Source organism: Lepidochelys kempii, chromosome 14 (assembly GCF_965140265.1).
Source record: "Lepidochelys kempii isolate rLepKem1 chromosome 14, rLepKem1.hap2, whole genome shotgun sequence".
In the NCBI taxonomy this organism is placed as follows: Eukaryota; Metazoa; Chordata; order Testudines; family Cheloniidae; genus Lepidochelys; species Lepidochelys kempii.
The window spans coordinates 29,753,426-29,770,258 of record NC_133269.1 but is presented as its reverse complement, the minus strand read 5'-3'; the positions used below and the strand labels follow the sequence as shown (position 1 = coordinate 29,770,258).

Sequence of the window (16,833 nt, the reverse complement as noted above, 5' to 3'; positions counted from 1 at the left end):
GGTCACATGTTGCCAAGCTTCTTCAGTGGCCTCTTGGCTCCTCTGTGCAACCTGCTCTATATCTGTAGAGCTTTGTGCCCCTAGAAGCCTATCCTGAGTTTTGTCCAGAAAATCCTCAGTTTCTCGTATGCAACGCAGGGTCGTTATCTGTTGCTCCAGACCTTCAATCTTCTCTTCCAGTATGGAGACCAACTTGCACTTTGTACAGACAAAGTCGCTTCTGTCCTGTGGAAGAAAGACAAACATGGCACATCCAGTGCAGGTCACAACAGCTGAACCCCCCCCTTCCATATCACCTTCCTACTATGAGCTTCCTCAGAGCAGTTTGCAAGACGTAAGCCTCACTGGGCTCACTCCAGGCAAACTCCCAGGCAAACTCCTGCTGTGGGCTGCTCTGCTGTCCCCCGCTGCTCAGCTGGTTCGGGAAGCTCTGGCTATTTTTAAACAGCCAGGCTTCCCAGTCCCAGGCAAACTCCTGCTGTGAGCTGCTCTGCTGTCCCCTGCTGCTCAGCTGGTTCACCGGCGCTCCCAGTCTTTGCTCCTTATCCCCCCTCCCCCGGATCTGCACGTCTCCTTTCTGCCCATTGACAAGGTGGCTTCTATGCACGATGTCCCCTTAATGCTGAGAGAAGCTGCCCATGCCCAGGGGATGTGGGCCCCCCAGGAGGCAGGGTCTGGGGCAGGGGGCTTCAGTGCAATCCCTTGAACACTAGGACCCAGGAGCAGCTGTGATGCGGCTCTGGGAGCGATCGCTGGGGTCACCCAGTCCAGCAGCAGGAAGTGAATCGCTCTCGCTGCAGTGACTCTGCGGCGCTGTGGGGAGCCCACGCTCCTTGCAAGATCCCCGAGCCCCGGCGGCTGCTGCTGGGGACCCCGGAGCCCTGGCTGCAGCCGGGAGAGGGGAATCTCCAGCAGTAACATTCCCGCTGCTCCCAGGAGCCTCTCCCGGTGCAGAGACCCCAGCCTGGCCAGGACCCCTCTTCCCAGGCCCCAGCCCCTGCTCCCAGGGAGGGCACCGCTTGTAGGGAAGGTAAGAGAGACCTGCCCATCCCCAGGGAGCGGTGCCCCCCGGTGCCATCCTGGCTGCAGGGGGAGGGTTTGGCCCCAGGCTGCTCCCAGCGGGGCTGGCTGCGATTCCCTGCCCTGGGCCCGGGGAAGCTGCCGCCAGCTCCCGGTGTTTGCGGGGCCGGTGAAGCCAGCGCGCGCCGTGGGGAGGGCTGGGACAGAGAGAGGGGGCTGAAGAGGGCAGGGGGCTCTGAGAGCCAGAGGGCATTGAGGGGTGATGGTGAACAGAGACGTGTGAGGGGGCAGGAGGGAGGTAAACGGGGGTGCAGGGGGCGGGATGGGGATGTGGGGCTGCTGAAGGGGGGCTGAGGGAATACCCAGGAATCAGGGAGAGGATTCTGGGGCTCAGGGGAACAGAGCTGGAATAGAGGGAAATTGGAGTGTGGGGATAAAGGGAAGGAAAGGGGGGATGTGAGGAGAAGGGGCTGTAGGGAGGCTGGAAGGAGAATATGAGAGCAAGCAGAGACCGGCTGGGGAAGGGAGAGCCAGAGAGTAGGAGAAGGGAGCGGGATGGTGAGAGATACAACGGCAGCTCCCCCAGCCCATGGGGTAGGGGAGGGGGCTGCCCTTTTCCAGCAGCCAGTGTGGAATCTTTTCCCCTAGAAATGGTCAAACAAGTATTGGGGTAGGCAGGGGACTTCCCCCCAAGGGCTCAGCATTTACAAGGCAAATATCCACCTCCCACACATCTTGCTCCAAATTTAGTCTTTGTTTTTTTAAGACAGTCTCATTATTTGTGGGTCTGACTTCAGCATGTTAAATGTTTGGGGTTGACAGGACTGAACAGGGCCCTGCTCTGAATCCTGTGCAGATTCTGTGTTAAACCAGAGTTACTGCTAGCAACAGCAGGCAACCAGTCCAACTGGTATTTATTTTGGTTTGGTTCAGGTTCTGTTCCATTCAATTTGTTCAGTTTCATTTCTGGTTCTAGCCACCCAAGGAAACAAAAATAAAAGTTCAGATACCAGTTTAAATCCTATGTCAAATCTTAGTGGAGGTAAATTCAAAAAAGAGAGCTGCAACTTAAAATGTTTTGATTATTGGCTGTTTATTTGTTTTTTACTTTACCATTACTTGAGTTTTCCAAGTGCTTTTGTGTTGTGAAATTAACAAGATTTTTTTTTCATGCACAATTTGTTTGAGCATGAAGTAACATTTTTGCTTTGCCATATTGGACCTCTGCAGTGAAAGGATATATTTGAGGCCTGGAAATTTTCTTTCAACACTCACTTGTGTTGGTGGAACTGCCAGTACAATTTTTGCTAGTTGATTCAGCTTAGGCGTGACATTTTTTGGATGTTCCCAGTAGTTTGGTATGTTTCTTTCTTATAGAGATGTGGCCCATCTGTGAATGAATCAGGAATTGGCCCATTCCTTTTTTGGGCTTTCCTTCGTCCAGATATCGCTTCCGTTTTAGAGATTTCAAAAGCTTTCAGAAGACGTTCTAATTCAACTTTCAATTTCAGACGTGACTGACATTCATTCTGTGACATCATTATTTCTGGCTTCTGACTCAAACATTTCCATCTTCATCCATGTTATGGTATAATGAAATTTTACCTTGACTCTGTCCTCTGCTGACAGTGGGGGTTGATATCTAGAATCAAGACATACGTATGAGAGAAACATAACTATCAGGGGTAGGGGTGGGGGATTGGAGGTGTGTATCAGACAGTGTCCTGGGGGGCTTGGGAATGAGCCCTGCAGGCGGCTTCAGTGGGGAAGGGAATTTGGAGCATGAACCCTGCCTCAAGAGGAGCAACTGGAGGGAGGAGTTGCCCCAGGGGCTGGGGATCGTGGGAGGAGGCCTGTCTAAGGGGAGAAGGTTGGGGAGCCATGACCTTGGCCCTTGGGCTTGAAGAGTTATTATGAACTTCAGGGCCCAAGGAGCATCCCACCCCTTCTCTCCCCATGGGGGGCATCTCAGAGATGGTTTCTGTACCTCTGGGCCCCCCTTCTGCCTCCTATGGTGTGCAGGCAGCTCCCAAGCATCCCCTCTCGCTCCCCGCGCTTGTGGGCTGGCCCCCTTCTCTTCTCATTCTCGTCTCACTGTCCTGGGCCAGGCCATTCTGGGAGCTATCATCCGCCCATGGGCTAATTTGTTTTCTGCTCTTGAAATGAAAATAAGATCACTGTAGTTTTTTTAATATTGAGCTTTAAAAATGCTGGATATCTATTTTAACTGGTAATAGTCCACCCCCCCTCTCTTTTTTTGTTCAGTTCAGGTTCAGTCAGTAAAACAAAATGATGGTTCACTTTTTGTTCCAGTTCCAGTACAAAATACTGGCCTGGGGACAATATCGGGGGGGATCCTTCAAAGTGGCTCATTTTATTCTGCTTTTTTCTAGGGTTTGACTCAGAGACTCTGTTCCTGGGAGGGTTTAATAGTGTCTCATAGGTTTAGTCCCGGTGGGAGCGGTCAGGTCTGTGCTGTAATAACGTAACTCAGGGTTTTTCCAGCATGGCAGAGTCTAGAGTGTGTGTCTGCAGGGAAAGAGCCTGGGGAGAATCGGTTGTGAAATGGACTAACACTAATTCAGAAACCTCCCCAGTTGCCCTTCTCACCCTGAAAGGCTGCAGAATGATGACCATGTTTTGCTCCAGATCATCCCATCTTCCTAGGGGACGGGGCAGGGAAATGGCTGTGGTGGATCCAGCTCAGGTGGGGGATTTTGGAGGGAGCTGCTCGGGAGGATTGTTGGAGAGGGGGCAGGGCGGGAATACACAGGATGAGGCAGGGAGGGGGACAGGTTGTGATAAACCTGCTGGGACATGCTCAGCCTAGGGCCTGATTTATGAACAGGCGCAGTGGGGGTGGGGTGCAAATTCCACCATTTCTGAAACAGGAAACAATCCCTGGACAGTGCTGGGAAAACAGACCAGGGTGCTGGATCCTGAACCCACTGGCCCAAGACTGAAGTGAAATGCAAAGGGAAGGTGCTGGGATTCCTGTCCCTGTCCCCTGCACAGAGCTCTGCTTCCCATGTCAGCTTGTGCCTAGTAGGTGTGTGGTCAATGAAAAGACCCTGCCTTCCATCCTCTGCTGGGAGGGACAAGGAGCTTTCACCTTCTCTGTGTTCCCTGGAGACTCATGGCCACTCTGAGTGGGTTGGGCTAGAATTCTGCTCCTCCAGGCCTCCCAGAGCTGTTGTATTTTGGTGCTTCTTCCCCCATGAATAGTGGGATTGTGGCTCGGACAGCAGGTACTGAGTGGGGAGCACCTGTTTTTTCAGATGCCGGTGACCTTCGAGGAGGTGGCTGTGTACTTCACGGAGGGGCAGGGGGCTCTGCTGGACCCCGGTCAGAGAGCCCTCTACAGGGACGTCATGCAGGAGAATTATGAGACTGTGACCTCGCTGGGTAAGGATTCCTGTCCCCTCAGGTATTTGAAGCCACGGGGTCTGTGTTTCTGCATCTGGTCAGGTTCTTCCCTGGTCAGTTAGATTAGAGCGGAATGGCATTGTCCAAAGCTCCAGTTTGAGAGAGCCATTTACCTCCATACCCTCTCCAATGGGATGAACCTAATGGACCTGCTAATTCATCCGCATCCCTCCAGCTTTCCCAGGGGCAGAAGCCATTTATTATCCTATGTGCATTAATTCTTACTCACATGCAGGATCTCTGCGCACCTCCCTTCCTGGAACTGGCTCCTGTGACACTCTATACCTTGGGGGAGCCCCCTATAGCCCCCATATTCCTCTTCTGTATGTAATTGTGATATTGCATATAAAGCATGCCATGTGAGGTATTAGGGAAAAGGTTCTGATCGGCTTAAGGTCACTGTTCTATCTAAATATGTGTATCTTTAGTGCATATGAAGTTATGAGATTGTTTTATATGGTTGTAACTAAAATATGCTGTGGGCTTGGGAGGTGCCCAGATACTGGCTCTACGGAGACAATGAAAAGGGAGGTAACCAACAGCCGGGTGGGTGCTATTGCGCAGAAATCACCAGCCATTCTCCAGCAAGGGAGTTACAATTCAGTGACTCACCGGTATGAGGCCACACCAGGGGAATTGCTCAGCCTGGCCCTGGAGACTCAGCAAAGCCCCCAGACATGACTAGATTTGTGCTTCCCGAGCACATGGGACTGAGGATATAAAACAGAACACAGTGGCCACATGCTGGGCCTTTCTTCTTCACTCACCTACACTGAAAGCAACAAGGACACTGAAGGTGAAATCTGTATACTGTGGACTGCAATATCCAGTGGGGTGAAAAAAACTGCTTAATCTAGATGTTGCCCAGTCTAATAGGGTCGAGAGTTTAGACTGCGTACTTATATTTTATTTTTTTGGTAACTAACTCTGATTTTTTGCCTATCACTTAATACCACTTAAAATCTATCTTTCATAGTCAATAAACTTGTTTAACTGTTTAACTTTACCAGTGAGTTTGCCTGAAGTGAATGGTAAATTGCTCAGATATCAAAGGCTGTTGTATATCCACTTTCCATTGATAAAGTGGTGAACCAATTAATAAATTAGATGGTATATTCCTGAGGTACAGTGCTGGGAACTACAGGGATTTGGGTCTGGTGCCTTTCCTTGTGTGATTCATGAGTGGCTCTGGGATTATTCATGCAATCTAGCTGTGTGTGGGGGGCTCCACATGTGGTTGTGCTGAGTGATAATAGTGCATGGAGGGGTTGCTGCTGGTCACTAGCAAGGCATTGTAAGAGATATCCCAGGCTGGAGAGAGTTCAGCAGGGCACAGCGGTCCCACAGTCCCAGGCTGGGATCCCATCACAGCTCCATCTGTGGGGAGGGCTCTGGAGGTTTACACAGAGACAGGGGTTTAACACTAGATCTGTGTGTGCCTCAGCAAGTCCCCCAGAGCACAGAGATCCTGAACACTCCTAGAGAGGGTATGACAACTCCCCCTCCCTCAGACATCGGCCTCTCCCAAGGGGGCTCAGTGACCATGTGCCCATCTGTTCAGACCCCACAACCCCCCAGCAAATCATGGGGTCAGTTTAAACTCAATATGTGCCCTCTGTGACAAGTACTCCACCGATCCTCAGTGCACTCACATGCCTGATTTTGCCCCCGAGCAGGACTCCCCATTCCCAAACCTGACCTGATTGCCCAGCTGGAAGCAGGGGAAGAGCCATGGGTCCCGGATCTTCAGGTCTTTGAGGAAAGGAAGATCCCAAGAGGCACCCACACAGGTGAGGATTCAGTGACACTAACACAGAAACTATATGGCAAATGGAGGAAAAAGCTGAAAATCCCCAAAATGTGGTGTGGCCCCCTCAGTTCTGCCTCATCCCACCCAGATCAGGCTGTGGTGAGCAGGTGTCATATCATCATGGCCGATATCGCTCATGGCTTCCCACCCACCCTGTTAGCTGTCAGGAGTTTTCTCCCTGACTTCACTTCCCTGTGCGTGTTTGGGTGGGATGTTGAGGCAGAATCCAATTTCTCAATCTCCCCAACAGTTATTGTGTTGTGTTTTCCTTCTTTGTTGTTCCCCTTTCTGCCAGTCCAGACAATGACTCCTCCCTGGACTCTCTTCCCCAGCAGGTGATGAGACAATGAGTGATAACGAGGAGGGGGATCCACAGCAGGAAGGACTTGAGCAAGTAGAACTCCAGGGGACCTTTTTAAGAAAAGCTGGAGGGGAGTTCTCCCAGTGCTGGGAACAGAGAAAAGCCTGGAGTAATTGGCACAGGTCAGAGAGGAAGCTAGGAAAATGCCCAAGGAAGAAAGTGGAGGAATCCATTGAATGTGGGAGAGGAGGCAAGGATCCCAAGGAATCTGCAGCCCAGCAGACAAATCAGAAGGAAAAGAAACTGTATACATGCTTGGACTGTGGGAAAAGCTTCAGTCAGCGCTCAGGTCTTATTTGTCACAGGAGAATCCACACAGGAGAGAGGCCATACAAATGCCTTCAGTGTGGGAAAAGTTTCAGTGCACCATCAGCCCTTATTGTACATCAGCGAACCCACACGGGAGAGAAACCCTATAAATGCTTGGACTGTGGGAAAAGTTTCAGTCGGCACTCAGCCCTTAATAGCCATGGGACAATCCACACGGGAGAGGGACCATATAAGTGCCTTGAGTGTGGGAAAAGTTTCAGTGTACCCTCAGCCCTTATTACACATCAGAGAATCCACATGGAAGATAAACCCTTTAAATGCTTGGACTGTGGGAAAAACTTCAGTCAGCACTCAGGACTTATTAACCACAGGAGAATCCACATGGGAGAGAGACCATATAAATGCCTTCAGTGTGGGAAAAGTTTCATTGTAACATCAGCCCTTATTACACATCAGAGAACCCACACGGGAGAGAGACCCTATAAATGCCTTCAGTGTGGGAAAAGTTTCACTGAATCATCAACCCTTATTGTACATCAGAGAACCCACACAGGAGAGAAACCCTTTAAATGCTTGGACTGTGGGAAAAGCTTCAATAGGAGCTCAAATCTTACTACCCATCGGAGACTGCACACGGGAGAGAGACCCTATAAATGCTTGGACTGTGGGAAAAGTTACAATGGATCATCAGCCCTTATTGTACATCAGAGGATCCACACAGGAGAGAGACCCTATAAATGTTTGGACTGTGGGAAAAGCTTCAGTCGGCGCTCAATCCTTATTAGACATGGGAGAATCCACACTGGGGAGAAACCCTATAAATGCTTGGAGTGTGGGAAAAGCTTCAGTCAGCGCACAGGCCTTATTAAGCATGGGAGAACCCACAAGGGGGGAAAACTGTGAAAATGCCTCCATTGTAGGAAAAGCTTCCAACAGAACTCACACCTTATTAGACAATCCACATAAAAGAGAAACCCCATAAATACTTGAATGGTGGGAAAAGCTTCAAACCCAGGCCATATCTTCCTAAACATCAGAGAATTCACATGGGACAGAATCTATAAATGTCTCAACTGTGGAAAAAGTTTCATTTGAATATCAAACCTTGCTTCACATTAGACGATCCACACAAGAGAGAGAGCCCATAAATACTTTGATTGTGGGAAAAGCTTCAATAACTGGAGGGAAAGATTCAGTCTAAGCTCACACATTATTCCCCATCAGATAATTCACAGAAGAAAGAGCTTGAATGTGGGGGTACCTTCTTTTGGTGCGCACACAGCATCAAGCATCAGCAAATCCAAACAAGGAGGAGCCCTCTCAGATCTGCTTAGCATGAAAAATGCTTCAGTTGGAGCTAACACCACATTGAACATCAGAGACTCCTCCACACAGGAGAGAAATTCTCTCAGTGCCCTGACTAGGGCCGGTCTTAGTAAAAACTCCATTTCCTAATTCCCACACACAGCAGTGGCATTTGGCTCCCAGGTATCCAGCTGCCCATGTCTGGGGGCAGGTTCCAGCAGCAGCTAACCCCAATCTGATCAGTGACCCTCTGGCTTTGCCTGGTCTAAGCAAACCTCTGGCAGAGGAGGAGCAGTTCTGATCAGCCCCTCCTCCCTGCTGTAGCCCTGGCTGCTGAACTGATGGGCCTTCCTGCCTCCTGGTAACTGCTGAGGAACGGGAGAGAGAAATTCCTCCAGAAGCTCCCTCTGCTTGGATGAAGTTCTCTTCTTTCCTTTCCCTTCCCAGTCAGGATGCCCCTTCCATGGAGACTAGGAGAGGGAGGCTCCACATTCACTCTAGACACCTGTCCCCACCCCTCATTTTCCAGTAGCCTGTGGGCTGGGCTCCCCCACTTACCTGGAGCTAGTCCCTGCAGGGTGAATGTCCCTGAATGCTGGCAACTCTTCCTCTCCCTAAATCCCCTACGGTGCTGGGTTCTGGAAGGGACCAGGAGGGATGGGTTGGGGAAGACAGTGGGTGATTGAATGGTTGGGTCCGGTGGATGTGGGGAGCGTAGGGTACTCAGTGCCGGGGAAATCAAATGTTAGGGAGGCCATTTGGTCACATGCTTTGATATTAGTTTAGTTTGACAGGATTTAGCATAGCTTTTTTTGAGGATATTACGAGATAAATGCTTGTTTGCCAGAAGTCTTTTTTATTTATTTTAACCTTTCTTTACCCTTTGTCATGAGATGTTTGTGTGTTTGAACAATTGTGTGTTTGGGGGAGGGATAGCTTAGTGGTTTGAGCATTGGCCTGCTAAACCCAGGGTTGTGAGTTCAATCCTTAAGGGGGCCATTTACGGATCGGGGGGGGGGGGGGAATGGGAATTGGTCCTTCTTTGAGCAGGGGGTTGGACTAGATGACCTCCTGAGCTCCCTTCCAACCCTGATATTCTATGATTCTATGAACAATGAACCTTATCAATATGTCTCAGCACGAACACTGATGGTGAGTGCTAGACTCGCACTCAGAGAGGCAGAGACTGAATGGGGCATGGAGTTACTGCCTGATCCCTGCAGAGATGTTAGATGCAGTGAGAAGGGGTAGAGGATGGGTGGTATAGGGAACAGAGCTGGGAAACAACAGACTTTCCTCTTGAGAGCCAGACAGTGGAGGCCGAGAAGTCTGTACTTGCTGCATCAATGCCAGAGAGACACAGGAATTGTCCTATGAGTGTTGGGTGAAGCCATCCCTGAAATCTAAAAGACTACAAATGATGCCCCCACAGGAATAAAGAGGGGAGGTGGCAGCATCTCCCGAATGCTGAGAGGACGAGACTGGGCAGAGACAAGAAGGAAGCTGGAGAAGACAACAGGCCACCTGGGCCAACCTTGGAGCCAGGCTGACCCCCATCCTTGAGGCCAGAGTGGGCTAAGGAGACTGACAGCCCAGCTGGTCACCCCTCCCCATCTACCAGAGTGTCCTGTGTGGGGATGACAAAGACTCTGTCTGCCTCACTCACCTCATCCTACACCCTGCTAATCTCAGCTGCTTGGATTCCCTGCTCTCGGAAGGTATGTCTACACTACGAAATTAGGTCAAATTTATAGAAGTCCATTTTTTAGAAAGCGATTTTATACAGTCGATTGTGTGTGTCCCCACTAAGCTCATTAAGTCGGCGGAGTGCGTCCACTGAGCCTAGCGTCGACTTTCGGAGCATTGCACTGTGGGTAGCTATCCCGCAGTTCCTGCAGTCTCCGCCGCCCATTGGAATTCTGGGTTGAGCTCCCAATGCCTGATGGGGCAAAAACATTGTCGCGGGTGGTTTTGGGTACATGTTGTCAGTCACCCCTCCCTCTGTGAAAGCAACGGCAGACAATCATTTTACGCCTTTTTGCATGCAGGCGCCATGCTGTTTTCAGCAGACGGTGCAGTAGGGCTGCAAACCGTCGTCATCAAACAACCGCTTCTGCTGCCACTCTGCTCTCCTTCTCTCCTGGTGGTCTCGCAGGTCCTCTATATGACCGTCGTCATCCACCGCTTCCGCTGCAACTCTGCTCGGCTCCTCTTGTCTCGCCATACCACGGCAAGCATACAGCCCACTCAGGTGTTGTGTCCTGGCAGCAGATGGTGCAGTAGGTTTGCAAAACTGGTCATCCAATCACCGCTTCCCCTGCAACTCTGCTCTCCTGCAGACGACATACCATGGCAAGCATGGAGCCTGTTTAGATCACCGCAGCAGTTATGAGCATTGTAAACACCTCGCGCATTATCATGCAGTATATGCAGAACCAGAACCTGCAAAAGCAGGCAAGGAGGCGATGGCAGCACGGTGACAAGAGTGATGAGGACATGGACACAGACTTCTCTCAAAGCATGGGCCCCAGCAATTTGGCTATCCTGGTGGCAATGGGGCAGGCTCATGCCATGGAACGCCGATTCTGGGCCTGGGAAACAAGCACAGACTGGTGGGACCACATAGTGTTGCAGGTCTGGGATGATTCCCAGTGGCTGCGAAACTGTCACATGCATAAGAGCACTTTCATGGAACTTTGTGGCTTGCTTTCCCCTGCCCTGAAGTGCAAGAATACCAAGATGAGAGCAGCCCTCACACTTCACAAGCGAGTGGCGATAGCCCTCTGGAAGCTTGCAACGCCAGACAGCTACCGGTCAGTCGGGAATCAATTTGGAGTGGGCAAATCTACTGTGGGGGCTGCTGTGATCCAAGTAGCCAACGCAATCGCTGAGCTGCTGCTATCAAGGGTAGTGACTCTGGGAAATGTGCAGGTCATAGTGGATTGCTTTGCTGCAATGGGATTCCCTAACTGTGGTGGGGCGATAGACGGAACGCATATCCCCATCTCGGGACTGGACCACCAAGGCAGCCAGTACATAAACCGAAAGGGGTACTTTTCAATGGTGCTGCAAGTATCACAAGGATCACAAGGGATGTTTCACCAACATCAACGTGCAATGGCCGAGAAAGGTACATGACGCTCACATCATACAGACCAGAGTTCCTGAAGAACAGCTGCAGCAAGGGACTGACTTTCCAGACCAGAAAATAACAGTTGGGGATGTTGAAATGCCTATAGTTATCCTTGGGACCCAGCCTACCCCTTAATTCCATGGCTCATGAAGCCATACACAGCACCCTGGACAGTAGTCAGGAGCTGTTCAACTATAGGCTGAGCAAGTGCTGAATTGTGGTAGAGTGTGCATTTGGACGTTTAAAAGTGCGCTGGCGCAGTTTACGGACTCAGTTAGACCTCAGCTAAACCAATATTCCCATCGTTATTACTTCTTGCTCTGTGCTCCACAACATCTTTGAGAGTAAGGGGGAGACGTTTATGGCGGGGTGGGAAGTTGAGGAAAATCGTCTGGCCACTGATTACACGCAGCCAGACACCAGGGTGATTACAAGAGCACAGCAGAGCATGCTGCGCATCAGAGAAGCTTTGAAAACCAGTTTTGTGGCTGACCAGGCTACGGTGTGACAGTTCTTGTTTGTTTATCTTTGACGAAAACCCACCCCCTTGGTTCACTCTACTTCCCTGTAAACCAACCGCCCTCCCCTCCCCCCTTTGATCACCACTTGCAGAGGCAATAAAGTCGTTGTTTTAAATTCGTGCATTCTTTATTAATTCGTCACACTAATAGGGGGATAACTGCCAAGGTAGCCCGGGCGGGGTGGGGGAGGAGGGAAGCACCGGGTGGAATGGGGGAGGAGGGAAGGACAAGGCCACACTGCACTTCAAAACTTATTGAATGCCAGCCTTCTGTTGCTTGGGCAGTCCTCTGGGGTGGAGTGGTTGGGTGCCCAGAGCCGCCCCCACGCCGCGTTCTTGGGCATCTGGGTGAGGAGGCTATGGAACTTGGGAAGGAGGGCGGTTGATTACACAGGGGCTGCAGTGGCGGTCTGTGCCTTTCCTGCGGCTCAACCATATGCCGGAGCATATCAGTTTGATCCTCTAGTAGCTTCAGCATTGCATCCTGCCTTCTCTCATCACGCTGCCGCCACCTCTCCTGTTGCTCCAGCCATCTATCCTCTCACACGGCCCTCCTGTCCTCGCATTCATTTTGTGCTTTCCTGGGCTCTGACATTGTCTGACATTTTTTGCCTTCTTATCTGTGCTAGCCTCTGGGATGGAGATGCGAGTGGCAGTGTTGAAACATTTGCATCTGCGGGAGGAAAGAAAGGGAGATTAAAATTGAAAAAGACACATTGGCCATTTAAAAGGAGGGGCTGATGTTTTCAGCCCAGCAGAAACGGCCACCTCTGAATATCCCCTTAATAAAATTCCCCTATTTCAATCAAGTGACCATGAATGATATCACTCTCCTGAGGATAACACAGAGAGATAAAGAACAGATGTTGCTTGAATGCCGGCAAACACCGGGCCCATATGCTACCATGCAATGATTCCAGACTACGTGCTACTGGCCTGGTGTGGTAGAGTGTCCTACCATGGAGGATGCAAAAAGGCTGCCCTCCCCAGAAACCTTTTGCAAAGGCTTTGGGAGTACCTCCAGGACAGCTTCATTGAGATGTCCCTGGAGGATTTCTGCCCCATCCCCAGACATGTTAACAGACTTTTCCAGTAGTTGTACTGGCCGTGAATGCATCCCAAGTCTTCAGGGCAAATTAATCATTAAACACGCTTGTTTTTAAACCATGTATTATATTTACAAAGGTACACTCACCAGAGGTGCCTTCTCCACCTTCAAAATCCAGGAGCCCAGGTTGGGAGGGTATTGGCTCCAGGGTGATAAACGGTTCTTGGCTGTCGGCGAGAACGGTTTCTCCCTTGCTTGGTGTGCGCTATCTTCAACCTCCCCCTCCTCATCATCTTCCTCGTCCTCAAAATCCTCATCCCTGTTGTGTGACACTCCTGCCTCGCAGGAGTCCACGTACAGGTGTGGGGTAGTTGTAGGTGCACCCCCTAGAATTGCATGCAGCTCATCATAGAAGCGGCATGTCTGGGGCTGTGACCCCGAGCAGGCGTTTGCCTCTTCGGTTTTTTGGTAGGCTTGCCGGAGCTCCTTAAGTTTCATGCGGCACTGCTGCGGATCCGTTATAGCCTCTGTCCTTCATGCCCTTGGAGATTTTTTCAAATATTTTGGCATTTCGTCTTTTGGAACGGAGTTCTAATAGCACAGATTCATTTCCCCATACAGCGATCAGATCTAGTACCTCCCGTTCGGTCCATGCTGGAGCTCTTTAGTGATTCTGGGACTCCATGGTCACCTCTGCTGATGAGATCTGCACAGTCACCTGTGCTGATTAGTTTGCCATGGTGGCCAAACAGGAAATGAAATTCAAAAGTTCATGGAGCTTTTCCTGTGTACCTGACCAGTGCATCTGAGTTGAGAGTGCTGTCCAGAGTGGTCACAATGGAGCACTCTGGGATAGCTCCCGGAGGCCAATAGCGTCAAATTGCGTCCACACTACCCCAAATTCGACCCGGTGATGTCGATTTCTGCGCTAATTCCCTTGTCAGGGAGGAGTACAGAAATAGATTTTAAAAGCCCATTAAGTCGACAAAAAGGGCTTCGTTATGTGGACGGGTGCAGGGTTAAATCCATCTAACACTGCTAAATTCGACCCAAAATCGTAGTTTGTGCCTGAGTCCCAACATCTCTCCTGGATTCTCTGCACTTTTCTACCAGTTTGTAAATGTTACTGGTGCATGCGGGATTTGGATGCAGCAATGTGTTGGGCCGGGGATGAGGAAAGCAGTCTCTCTTTGTTCGTCCTTTGGAATAATAAAGTAGAATTTAGTTTTTCACACTCCTGCTGTCCTTTTATTTTGCATCAAATACCGACCAGATTCAGAGTGGAGGTTAAATGTAAAAGCAATGCAGATGTGGTCTGGTATGAAAATGCACAGTGAGGTCACCCATACAACCTGACCTCTGCCTTGTCATAGGCTCAGTTGCAGGTAGTATACTCACAATTCTTAAGTGATTCTGATCTCAGAGCTGGGTTTCAGCCCAAGACCCCCGCTCTCTCATCTTTACCACCCGCCTAATTCTAACTCAGACCCTTTCCAATCAATGGGGCTATTGGCAGTAGTTAGATTTTGGGTAAGATTTTCAAAAGCATCTTTTGCAAAATGACGTAGGGCTGGGTATTTAAAGGTATCAGGCACCTGACAATGCAGATAAGGGCCCAGTGGCGTGTTCAAAGCAAGCTAGGCACCAGGGGCTAGATCCAGAAAAAGATTTAGGTGCCTGGCCACTACTTTCACTTTAGGTACCTGAATCTGATATTTAGATGCTGCCAATCCACAAATCACCACTCAGTGGCTGCCTAGCTCTGTAGGTGTCTAAGCCCTGATCTACACTAGGACTTTAGGTCGAATTTAGCAACGTTAAATTGATTTAAACCTGCACCCGTCCACACAGTGAAGCCCTTTATTTCGACTTAAAGGGCTCTTAAAATCGATTTCCTTACTCCACCCCTGACAAGTGGATTAGCGCTTAAATCGACGTTCCCAGCTCGAATTTGGGGTACTGTGGACACAATTCGATGGTATTGGCCTCCGGGAGCTATCCCAGAGTGCTCCATTCTGACCGCTCTGGACAGCACTCTCAACTCAGATGCACTGGCCAGGTAGACAGGAAAAGAACCGCAAACTTTTGAATCTCATTTCCTGTTTGGCCAGCGTGGCAAGCTGCAGGTGACCATGCAGAGCTCATCAGCACAGGTGACCATGATGGAGTCCCAGAATCGCAAAAGAGCTCCAGCATGGACCGAACGGGAGGTACGGGATCTGATCGCTGTTTGGGGAGAGGAATCCGTGCTATCAGAACTCCGTTCCAGTTTTCGAAATGCCAAAACCTTTGTGAAAATCTCCCAGGGCATGAAGGACAGAGGCCATAACAGGGACCCGAAGCAGTGCCGCGTGAAACTGAAGGAGCTGAGGCAAGCCTACCAGAAAACCAGAGAGGCGAACAGCCGCTCTGGGTCAGAGCCCCAAACATGCCGCTTCTATGATGAGCTGCATGCCATTTTAGGGGGTTCAGCCACCACTACCCCAGCCGTGTTGTTTGACTCCTTCAATGGAGATGGAGGCAATACGGAAGCAGGTTTTGGGGACGAAGAAGATGATGATGAGGAGGAGGTTGTAGATAGCTCACAGCAAGCAAGCGGAGAAACCGGTTTTCCCGACAGCCAGGAACTGTTTCTCACCCTAGACCTGGAGCCAGTACCCCCCGAACCCACCCAAGGCTGCCTCCTGGACCCAGCAGGCGGAGAAGGGACCTCTGGTGAGTGTACCTTTTAAAATGCTATACATGGTTTAAAAGCAAGCATGTGAAAGGATTACTTTGCCCTGGCATTTGCGGTTCTCCTAGATGTACTCCTAAAGCCTTTGCAAAAGGTTTCTGGGGAGGGCAGCCTTATTTCGTCCTTCATGGTAGGACACTTTACCACTCCAGGCCAGTAACACGTACTCGGGAATCACTGTAGAACAAAGCATTGCAGTGTATGTTTGCTGGCATTCAACCAAAATCCGTTCTTTATCTCTCTGTGTTATCCTCAGGAGAGTGAGATATAATTCATGGTCACCTGGTTGAAATAGGGTGCTTTTCTTCAGGGACACTCAGAGGAGCCCATTCCTGCTGTGCTGTTTGCCTGTGGCTGAACAGAAATGTTCGCCGCTGTTAGCCACAGGGAGGGGGGAAGGTTGAGGGGGTAGTCACGCGGTGGGAGGAGGCAAAATGCGACCTTGTAACGAAAGCACATGTGCTATGTATGTAATGTTAACAGCAAGGTTTACCCTGAAAGAGTGTAGCGACTGTTTTATAAAATGTGTCTTTTTAAATACCGCTGTCCCTTTTTTTTTCTCCACCAGCTGCATGTGTTTCAATGATCACAGGATCTTCTCCTTCCCAGAGGCTAGTGAAGCTTAGAAAGAAAAAAAAACGCACTCGCGATGAAATGTTCTCCGAGCTCATGCTGTCCTCCCACACTGACAGAGCACAGACGAATGCGTGGAGGCAAATAATGTCAGAGTACAGGAAAGCACAAAATGACCGGGAGGAGAGGTGGAGGGCTGAAGAGAGTAAGTGGCGGGCTGAAGACAGGGCTGAAGCTCAAATGTGGCGGCAGCGTGATGAGAGGAGGCAGGATTCAATGCTGAGGCTGCTGCAGGACCAAACCAGAATGCTCCAGTGTATGGTTGAGCTGCAGCAAAGGCAGCTGGAGCACAGACTGCCACTGCTGCCCCTCTGTAACCAACCGCCCTCCTCCCCAAGTTCCATAGCCTCCACACCCAGACGCCCAAGAACGCGGTGGGGGGGCCTCCGGCCAACCAGCCACTCCACCACAGAGGATTGCCCAAAAAAAAGAAGGCTGTCATTCAATAAATTTTAAAGTTGTAAACTTTTAAAGTGCTGTGCTTAAAGTGCTGTGTGGCATTTTCCTTCCCTCCTCCACCACCCCTCCTGGGATACCTTGGTAGTCATCTCCCTATTTGTGTGATGAATGAAT

The 16,833-nt window shown here is 50.3% G+C and overlaps 2 protein-coding genes across 3 annotated transcripts; both read left to right on the top strand.

Annotated features, from left to right (window-relative positions):
* The first annotated feature begins 777 nt into the window (after positions 1-777).
* LOC140898225 (uncharacterized) lies at positions 778-9,157 on the top strand. Of its 2 annotated transcripts, none has more exons than XM_073311752.1 (4): positions 778-1,030; positions 4,299-4,425; positions 6,123-6,236; positions 6,592-9,157. In XM_073311752.1, exons 2-4 carry the CDS (start codon positions 4,299-4,301, stop codon positions 7,788-7,790), a joined length of 1,440 nt encoding a protein of 479 aa, XP_073167853.1. In that variant the 5' UTR covers positions 778-1,030; the 3' UTR covers positions 7,791-9,157. The 2 variants fall into 2 exon arrangements, with proteins under 2 accessions (XP_073167853.1, XP_073167852.1); XM_073311751.1 differs by having other exon boundaries at positions 6,589-9,157.
* Positions 9,158-14,709: 5,552 nt separating this feature from the next.
* LOC140898237 (uncharacterized) lies at positions 14,710-16,833 on the top strand. Its single transcript, XM_073311790.1, has 2 exons — positions 14,710-15,608; positions 16,196-16,833. The coding sequence occupies exons 1-2, from the start codon at positions 15,026-15,028 to the stop codon at positions 16,714-16,716; spliced, it is 1,104 nt and encodes a 367-aa protein (XP_073167891.1). The 5' UTR covers positions 14,710-15,025; the 3' UTR covers positions 16,717-16,833.

Excerpts from the sequence above, each read along its gene's own strand:
- LOC140898225 (XM_073311751.1), top strand. The coding sequence starts at position 4,299 with ATGCCGGTGACCTTCGAGGAGGTGGCTGTGTACTTCACGGAGGGGCAG. Across the intron at positions 4,426-6,122 it reads TGAGACTGTGACCTCGCTGG|GACTCCCCATTCCCAAACCT; the intron begins GTAAGGATTCCT and ends GCCCCCGAGCAG. Across the intron at positions 6,237-6,588 it reads CCCAAGAGGCACCCACACAG|CAGGTGATGAGACAATGAGT; the intron begins GTGAGGATTCAG and ends TCTCTTCCCCAG.
- LOC140898237 (XM_073311790.1), top strand. The coding sequence starts at position 15,026 with ATGCAGAGCTCATCAGCACAGGTGACCATGATGGAGTCCCAGAATCGC. Across the intron at positions 15,609-16,195 it reads AGGCGGAGAAGGGACCTCTG|CTGCATGTGTTTCAATGATC; the intron begins GTGAGTGTACCT and ends TTTCTCCACCAG.